Source organism: Apaloderma vittatum, unplaced genomic scaffold (genome assembly GCF_000703405.1).
Source record: "Apaloderma vittatum isolate BGI_N311 unplaced genomic scaffold, ASM70340v1 scaffold39367, whole genome shotgun sequence".
NCBI lineage: Eukaryota > Metazoa > Chordata > Aves > Trogoniformes > Trogonidae > Apaloderma > Apaloderma vittatum.
The window spans coordinates 1365-11154 of NW_009725239.1; the positions used below are offsets into that span (position 1 = coordinate 1365).

The 9790-nt window shown below is 38.5% G+C and overlaps 1 protein-coding gene across 1 annotated transcript; it reads left to right on the forward strand.

Moving 5' to 3' along the window:
* Positions 1-330: 330 nt before the first annotated feature.
* GTF2A1L (general transcription factor IIA, 1-like) lies at positions 331-8072 on the forward strand (the record flags this gene model as incomplete). The annotated part of the gene is made up of 7 exons (XM_009872817.1): positions 331-432; positions 697-820; positions 2208-2263; positions 3437-3530; positions 4771-5375; positions 6941-7231; positions 7983-8072. Coding segments are annotated over 7 exons (1362 nt in total), but the record flags the coding sequence as incomplete, so codon positions are not given.
* Between the last annotated feature and the right edge of the window lie 1718 nt (positions 8073-9790).

Consider the following 9790-nt stretch of genomic DNA (forward strand, 5'->3'; position numbering starts at 1 on the left):
CACGTGGTAAATTTCAGTTTTAAAGTGACAATTTAGACATGCTTGTTCAAAAATACAGTTTTTAATAATGTTTCTAGGATTTTCTTAAGCATTTCTGTAGTCTGTAGCAACAAATAATTTGAGACTCAAATCCAGTATTTTCCCAGGGATGTCAGATTTAAAAGAGTGAGCGGACTTGCACACCTTTGCACTTGGCAGAGTGTTCATGCTTATTCATGCTGTTCAGTTTGTCACAGTAGTTTATGCAGCGATATTAGATTTTATTCTGTCATTTCAAATGACTTAATGTTCGTCTTGAAAATATTTTGGGTTTTGTTTGTTCTCATGTAGACTAAGCTATACAAGTCCATTATCGAAGATGTGATTGAAGGTGTGCGGGAACTCTTTGCAGAAGAGGGTTTAGAGGAGCGGGTTCTGAAAGACTTGCAGCAGGTTTGTTGGGTTCCCCTGCATTAGTACAAGTTCGGGATTTTTTTTTTTTTTTCGGATGATATACCTGTCTGTTTCTTTGCCCTCCAAAACATGCAAGCTTTATAAATATTCTACAAATGATCTGTTGGGCTGCTGGAAGTTGAAATTCAGTAGTGATACCATGTTTATTGGATAGAATCAACCAATTTACTCTTGGAAAAACTGGGAATACTTTATGATCTTTTTAGACTTTTTTTTTTAAAGTTGACATTAATCTTTCTGCAGCTTTGGGAAACCAAGGTGATGCAGTCTAAAGCAACAGAAGGCTTCTTCAGACATAACCGCCATTCTCCACAGTTTACCCTGCAGTTGCCGCACAATTTTCACCACGTTCTGCAGGCTTCAGCAGGTCAGATGTTGTTTGAACACAACAGATGCAATTTAAGAATAGCTCAGTGAGTTAAGAATCTTTTTGGAAGACTTGAAGGTGCTGCAGTAATCTTACATATCTGGCACGATGGGGAACAGTAATTATTTGAAAGCAGAATTTGACTAATAAAGGACAAATTGAACTTTGATATGCTAATGCTGTCATGATGGAGTTTAATCTGGTGCTGCAGTTCTTAATGCCTTGCTCAAACAGAAGAGTGGGAGTTTTGGGCAAATTTTTTTGTTTGTCTTTCAGTTAGTTTTCCTAAAAGCAGTATTCCCACTGCAGAGAATTACTTGACTTTTACCTGACCTCTGACATCAGGACTTAATTCTTCTCAATTAAGTCCAGGTGACCTCTGTGGTGGTATTCTGGTAGAGTAATGCTCAGCTGGGGCTTCTCCCAGTGTGAGAGGCCCTTAGGGCCTTTCCCCATAAAAGGCAAAAAAACCCTCCATATGAGCTGATTTAATGAAAATCTATGTCATAGTGCACTTCAGAGTTGGGCAGGCATGCTTCATCTGTTTGTTTTTTTTACAATCTTAGCTGAATGGGCTGGTTTTGGGGACAGATGCTTTATGTGATGTGGTTAAAGGGAATATTCTTTTGGATTTATTTGCTCTTGGAGGCTTTATATTTAATCAGTTTGTTACTCCTAAGTTTTGGAAGGGAAATATTAAGGCAAAACAATCTGTTGAAGCCAGTGTTTTGTTGTTTGGGTTTTTTTAAATTTTTTTTTAGTGGCATTTGAATTGTCCTATGGCTAAAGATTTTCAGAGTAGTTAGGGCTGCCTAAACTGTTTGCTTCCTGAAGTCTGGGCAAGTTTTTAATTTTGCTTGTGTTCTCCCACTGAAGTCAGTGTTAAATGCTTTTGTTTCTCCTATTAGCGCCATTGGATTTGCTGTGGTGTGGGAAAAATAGTTTGCACATTTTCCTCATTTTTCAAACGTGCTCTTGATCATTGGTAGCATTGCACCTCTGCCCTTCTAGCTGACGTAATAAATAGAGATGGCATGCTTCATTTTTAGAGCAACCTAACCACATCAGAGAGTTAAACAGAGGTGTTTTTAAAACAAAGAAAGAAAGCAAGTCTCAAAGACCATCTTCTAGTAAAATGTAAGATTTATAAATTCAGGCTATAACCTCTACCCTGTGAGTACAGCACAAGATTGAAGCAACACAAAGGGAAATATATTCAGGAGCCTTATCTGGATGTGCTCACTCGCTTGTTGATCTAATGAGTATGAACTGAAGTTAGAATGCTTTAGTTTCAGCAGTGCTTGCTGTAAATTACTGAAAAATCAACTGTGGATGAGAAATTAATGTTCTTTGTAAAGCAGCTTTTTTGTTTGTTTGTTTTCAATAGCTTCTCTAGTGATCCCAGCTGGCAGAGGTTTTCAGCACTTTGTGGCAGCAGACCTGGTATGTAGCTGTAGTGAAAGTTTATTTCAATTTTTGTTTTTCTGAATTGTAAATTATTAAGTTTGTCAGTTGTTAATAGGCTTAACAGAAGGCAAGTATTTAATATTTTCCGTGTATAGATTCTTTAGGACAGCATTTAGGACTGAAAAAGTAGCCTTTCTTAGGCCATCATCTGTCCAATATAATATAGTAGGCAGCAAAGCAGGAGTCCTACTTGAGCAACTCAATATTGTTACTTCTAATCCACTTATTATATTTTTTTTTTTAATTATGAAAAGTGAGAGTCTGCAGAGGGAGATCTGTAACTCTGTGGCTTCTGTTTGAGCAGTGAAAAATGATGGGGCTCAGCCAGTTGGTTTTGCAAGCAGTGCAGCCTCAAGTGTGTTAGAAGACGTGGCTGCCTGTATTCAGCCCATAGGATGGTAGTGGAAATGCACATCTGTGGATCCTTTATTTATTACTTGGTGTTAAAATAATGCTTGGTGAGGAAGTGCTAGCACTAGTGAAGCTGGGAGCAATGTTATCTGTGGGGCATAGAAATCATCCAGAAGAAAATGAGTGGTTTTTTTAGAGTTGACGGATTCTCAACTCTGGCCACGGAAAGATTTGTTTGGCGAGGGGCTGTTAATTGTCAGTGCTTGATGAACTTACCGAGTGCCTCCTGACCCTCAAGTTAATTCACTTGCCAGGCTGGAATGTAATACTGGGGAGATGTTTGTGTAACTTGCAGGTTTCCTGATACTGGTTTGGATTTCCTCGGAACAGGTAGTTTGAAAGGGAGCCATATATCCAAATCTGCTCTCCAGAAGTGACTTCATGGGCCTAGGCAAGGAGTCTGTGCTGTGTTGAGTAATGCATAAGCTTAGCTGAAAGTGTCTTTCAGTGGAAAAATACCTTTCTGGATGGAATGTGCATTGAAGGGGTACAGGAAAGTGTTCTGTTAACAAAACGGGAATGTGGTGAGTGGAAAATGGGAAACATGGCAAGTCATTATCTTGTCAGTACACAATGTTCTTTATCTGTCTAAATCTCAGAAGTCTGAAGCAACTCTCCATTAGGGGTGATCTCAAGAAAGGCCTTGGTTACCGTTTCATCGGAGTATGTTATGTGTGACATTTAGGGCCCTAGAGGATAAAGTATGTGCTATTCTTTATAAAGCTCTTGTCTCTCTAGGGCACTTCAGGAGCGAGTGCGACTCTTGCTCTCCCTTCAGGTATTGCTTATCCTGTACATGTACCAGCTGGACTGACACTACGGACAGTGTCAGGTAAGATTAAAGAGGAGATGTGAAAAGTTACGGTGCATTGAGTGTATGTGGATATTGAAAAATGGCGCCAAGTACAGTAGATAAAACAAATATGGAGTGAAAGTCTGAGTGGGTAGAGCCAGTTACCTTCTTCTATCTTTGTGTTTGTAATTGCTGCATGGGGGAAGTTAATAATTAGTTATTGTGTCAGTTATGTCATTTGCAAGATCAGTTAACCTGAGCTGCCAGGTGATGCCTTTTTTTTTTAGTTGTTTTTGTTTTACAACTGCTCACAAATGTGTTCCTTTGTCAGTCCACACATTGGTATCTCCTTCCCCTATAGGAGAGACAATCTTCCCATGTTTTAAAAAGGTAAAGACATTCTGGTGCTTCAGAATCAAATCATTTCTTATTCAAATAAAACCCAACCATCCATCAACCTTTTTGCTCCTTCTCTTTTGCTGATAAAACTGCTTGTACTGCTTGTACAAAAACGTGCATGTGCTGCTAGGGTGAAGTGAGGAGGAGGCTTGTTTCAGTCATAGACAGACTCTTTCCTTAAACAGCTGTTCTTTGAGATCTAACGTCACTAGATAGCTATTTCAGGTTTAATTCCTAAGGTTTTGAGACCTATAGGCTGATATCAGTGACTGTATATAAGCATGTGTGTGGAGAAAAGAATAATTAAATGAAATTGGGAACTTAGCTGTGGTGTATTAATTCTAATGCTGATAGTAACAACTTTAAGCATTCAGTATTTGGAGTAGTTTTCATACAGTGAGAGAATAGATAAACTAGTAGGGAGCTTTTTGGTGGGTTGGTTTGTTTTAAGAAAGGATACTTGAAAGTTCTTAAAGGAGTGAACTGTCCCTGTGGATATGGAATAGTTTGCTGTTTCATCTTGTATTCCTTAATTTCTAAAATGACATGGAAACAAATTCAAAACGGCTTTTTCTTATTTTTTTAAAAAAATCCAGTATGTAATTAATTATTCAACTTACTGTCACAGGTTATAGTGGAGGGAAAAACCAAAAAGGGATATGAAACGTGATGGTGTGGATGAAAGCTCTGACTCGGAAAGCCTCTGAATGCTTGATTTTCAGAGGCTGAAACTGTGCTTGAGGAAAGTACTGCTTTGTAAACACGCCGTTTCTCATAGTTTGCCGGAGAGTTTGTTGGTTATTAGGTGGTAATGGGACAGTGGCTGGGATGAAACTGTGTTTTAACCTGCTGAAGCGCTTTTTAACTCTTCTCTTTGTAGGGCAACTTTATAAGGTGAACATGCCCGTTATGATTACACGGGCCTTGGGAGATACAAGTATCTTGCATCATCCTGTGCAGCAGATACTCCAGCCCTTTGGGCAGCCTTCAGTTCTGCAAGCCAACATGGCCAGCGTTGCGCAGGCGAATGCACCTTCTGCCCGGGCAGCTGCCAGAGCTTTGCAACGCCAGGAGACTTCTGCCCAGCAACAGCCTGTGGTGTTTCAGCCAAATGTCATGGAAAACAAACACTTGGGACACCCTGCCAATCCTACAGTGGTCCAGCAGCCGTCTGTGAGTCAGCAGCAGTTTGCAACTGCTGCGGCGTTGAATCAGTGTGCAGACTCGGCAGAAAAATCCCAGCAGGGAGGTCTTCACGCAGCTGTGTTTGCTCCGGAATCCTCTGAAGGGTTTTCTCCCGCTGAATCCTTGGCAGGCGACGTGAGCAGCGTGCTGCTGGATCTGGAGGGGCAGCTAGACGTGGAGCCTCAGGAGCTGGGGCAGCAGCAGGTGTCTGATGATATCATTGACCTTATTATTGCAGGCAAAGGTTTGGAGGATAACGCTGCTCTGACAGATCAGGGCAGCTCTGCTTCTGCTGACAAGGTAAGACCTTTCATTCCTCAGCTGGGGAAAAGACACCCGTTGGAGATAGTTGTTGGAAATATCATAAGAGATGTGATCAAATGCATCTGCAAGTGACAAGTAGCACCTCTGAATTATAATAACAAAGATTATTAAAGTTCATTCTTAAGTTTGTTTTGAATAGCAGTAGCTGACAGCTTATTTTTACATAAAGAATTTATCACAAATATTGCTGAAATACTGGGACCGGAGAGATTGTCAATCTAAAAAATGCTAAAAGTCTAGCGGATAGATATTATGCATTCTTAGGCTTATTGTCAGTTTTTGGAGATAATAGTTTTGGGTTTTGTTGTGTTGTGTGGTGGTGTTTTTTTTTGTTTGTTTGTTTGTTTTTTTTCCCCTTCCCAGCAACTGAGCAGACATAAATGACCCTTTGAGAACTTCCATGTCATTCTGACACTGAATCTGCATATAGATACTGGCCAGTTGTGAGCAAGTTACTTTTGCAGTGTCAGTTGGGATTAGTTTTAACTTGTAATGCGTGAAGAGCATTTAACTTGCACTGAGAATGCATATTGATATGAAAAGTCAGATTTGATAAGTGAAAATCTGCTGGAAGGAAATACATTTCCTTGGGGGGAAAAATTCTCGAGCAAACTAGAATTCAGCTAGAGCTGTGTGGAAAACTTGAATAATTTTAGCTAACAGGTCGCTTTCCTGACCTCATCTAATTTTAGTTCCAGAAATTTGCAGATGGTTTCAGTTCAGGCTGGTTTGCTGACTTTGAGTTGTAGCACTTGCATGTGATTGAGGCAGAATTATTAAATGCAAATTTATTGACAGTAAGGACAAATGACTGTACATAGAAATTATGTTACGTTGATCACCTGAACTGCAATGGCAGGTTGATGAAGACTGTCCATAGTAAGAATGGAAGGTCAAAACAAAGTGTTGTTTTCTTTAACTAGAAAGTGTACATGGAAGTGAGTAAGTGCTACAATAAAGATTTAATGAGAAATTCAATGTGACTGAAAGCTTAAAGCCCTTTATGCTCTTGTGAAAGCTCTTTTTACAAATTATAGGAATTTATGAACAGTAACTTGAAGTACTGAAATATTTACTGTCTCTCCTAGCTTTTTATTTTTTAAACAAAGCATTGTGACTGAATAGAGGGAGAGGAATGAGTTCATCTTGACTTATTTAAAAAATGACAAATTCTGTTTTTACAAGTGGGGGAGTAGCTTGTTTCCTTTTTTTGGTTTTTATTTGCAATAGAAATTCTAAAGGCCTCTTCAGCTGTCTTTTAAGAACAAGTTGTTTGAGTACAATCGCGTTTAAAGAAATGCCTAAGCAAATATCTTTCTATATTGCTGAGGAACGTTTGGTATGGATTCCATTTAAGGTTAGGTGTAAGAATAAGATTTGCAAATGTACTCAGTTTTACAAGTAGACCAGGTCTTGAAACTCTCATTTTAATGCCCCAGTCTTGTTGCTTTATTAAACAAAAAATGTCGGGCTTTGAACAGAACAATGAAAACTGTGGTGTTAATTCACAAGCTGCCTCTGGTCTCTTTTATTCCTGTCAGATGGATCCTACTGAGCAGATGGAATCCAATTTACGATCAGAGAAGGATGTCTGCAGTGACGTTGAAGGCATAATTCAGCTAGATGGTACCGGTGATGCTTCTCCCAAGGAAGAAATCTCACATACAAAAGATGGAGAAGACAATGAGTTCATTGGCATTATTGAATCAGAGGATCTAAAAGTTCTGGAGGATGAGGAAGACGATGATGAAGAGTGTGACAGTATTTCAAACATGGAGTCTAGCAGCAGCAGTAGTGATAACGAAGAGCCCCAAGTAGATATTGTGGAGGAGGTAATTTACTTTTTAAGCCTTGTGAAACACATTACATCAGGGTAGCTAATTGTTCGACCCAGAACAATTCCTGGTAAGCTGAACGCAGAGAAGGTACAGTTAAGTTACAAACCTCTTGAGACAGGAGGTTCTGCTGAGAAATTACTTGAGAGCTTGTTACCTGGAGCATGGGCAAATGAAAGGGATATTGAGAAGTCATTTGTTTACTGGATGAATTAAAACCCTTAATTACCAGAATTAGAATCTATGGTAAAGCCTTGGCCTTGGTGGAATGGATTTCTGCTTTTTTTTTTTTTTTTTTTAAGTAAGATCAGGATACAAATCTAGGTTCCTTTTCATTCTGAAGGATCACAGGGGATTAGACAGAGAGCCAAGTACATATGTTTCCTAGGAAAAGGCTTTTTTTTCTTAAATGTATGGGGTTTGATATCCTAGAGATTCACAAGAGAATCAACACATAGCATTTGGTCTTCAAATAAATACCAGTTGATCAGTGTTCCACTTACTGGGGTTAGCTTGGTCACTTAGCAGTCTTGATTTTTGACCCGTACTTTTGTTTAGGGTGTTTTGTGGTTTTGAAAACATAAGCATGCAAAGGTGCTTATAGATGAGCTTTGTGCAACATGGTCTTCATAGCCTCCAGGTCTTGATTTTTGCAGTGGTTAACTTCTTATTGTTCTAGGTGTGTTTAATGTCAAGTGTATTCAATTCTGTTCTGAAAGAATATATAAAATACAATTTTAATCTTTAGGACCCTCTAAACTCTGGTGATGATGTCAGTGAACAGGACACTCCAGACTTGTTTGACACCGATAATGTGATAGTTTGTCAGTATGACAAGGTACAGTATATAGTTCTATCTTTGTTCCTTAATCGTTCTAAATTAAGTATTCAGAAAAATCCATCTCTAGTCTACAGTCAATGCCTTTTAAAGAAAATCCACTGCTGTAGTAGAGTGCTTAAATTATGAGTTTAGCTGACAATAGTCTGAACACCTACCTGCTGTTTTATGAAATGAGAGTAATCAACAGATTCATAATGGCTTATTAAAAGGAAAAGGTGACTAAATCTTACAAAATTAAGATTTGTAAAGCTGAAAAAGCTTATGCATTTCCCCTTACTTTCAAGTACTGTCAACAGCCCTGCGGATGTATGTATGCATTTTCAGCCATGAATTAAGACTTTTGAAATGGGTGAAAGAGGGATGTGGGGGTGTGGGTGTGGATGTGGGTGTACTTTCTTTTACTGTTTTGAGGTTCTTTTTGTCTTTGAAGTGCTTACTGAGAGATTTTCCAACCAGAATTCTGTGGTCTGAAAAACAGAACAGTTAAGGGCCATTTTGTCCTCTTTCATTTTAATATTTAAAATTCAACCTTATTTTGAACTCTTGAAGATCAAATTAAGTATTTCTACCTTTGGTATGGTTTTGGACAATTATATGTCAGCAGTTTAAAAGCTGACAAAACAATATTTTGAAACAAATAGGGAACAATAGGTCTGTAGTTTGCTTTTGAATGTGCCTTGGCTTTTGTTCTTTCAAAAGTGACTAGTGAGAATTTTTATCTGTGTTCAGCTAGGCCTGCCTTAATGGTGTCTTGTGTTTTAGGAAACAGTAGACTGCTAAGAAAATTGTCTTTACTAAAATGTAACAGATTTAGTGTTTCTGAAACTAGTTACTTTGGAAAATGTATATATAGGGATATGTGTAGAAAATGCATCTGAAGTTAAGCCATGGTGTCTGCAGAGTGTTGAAAAGGTACACGAAGTTTCGAAGCTTTAACTCAGTTCGATGTTACAGATGATACAGATGAGTAGGTATTGTTACCTGCAGCAAGCTTGTTCTGTAGTAAGCTGAGAAATGGTTTGAAAATTTAAAAAAACTGTTACAAAGTTAAGCAGTGGACATGTCTTACAGGAAATTTAGGATCACATGTTATTGGATATAAACAGTTACAAAAGTTGCGGGAAGATATTGGTAACTTTTCCCTTTCCCCTGTAGATTTAAAAAACATTTAGGGCCCCCAGAAAGTAGATGGAAGCAGTTATCTATAAGTTACTTTGTTACCTATAAAAAAACCGCTGTTGGCAGAATTACTGTTCTATTTCTTCTGGGCTTTCTTCACTCCTTTTTCTTTCTGGACGTGAACATACTGATGCTTAAAATCAAGTAATTTTTGAGAGGTGTTTAGAAGTCCCTGTTTTAGTATTAACCAAAAACTTCCTGTACTACAGATTGCTTTGCAGGCCTTTGAAAAGAAACAGAATATGCAAATTCTTTCTTACTGTTTTGTATGCCAGTATTTGCTTTTAAGGAAAGTTTTCCTGCTTTTAGCCTTATCCTAGCATTCCTGTGCATGCAATATTGTTTTGCAATGTCTATAGGAGAAGGAAACCACTACATTTTAATTAAGCGATACTTGTTTGAAATGTGCAGTGTATTTTGGGAATAATACACTTATGGAATTGCTCAGGTCTTGCTTTCCTGCTGGTGTTGAGCTGTCACACAGCTTCTCTTTTTTCCTTTTTCCCCTTCTCTTTTTGACTTGTGTGTGTGTGGGG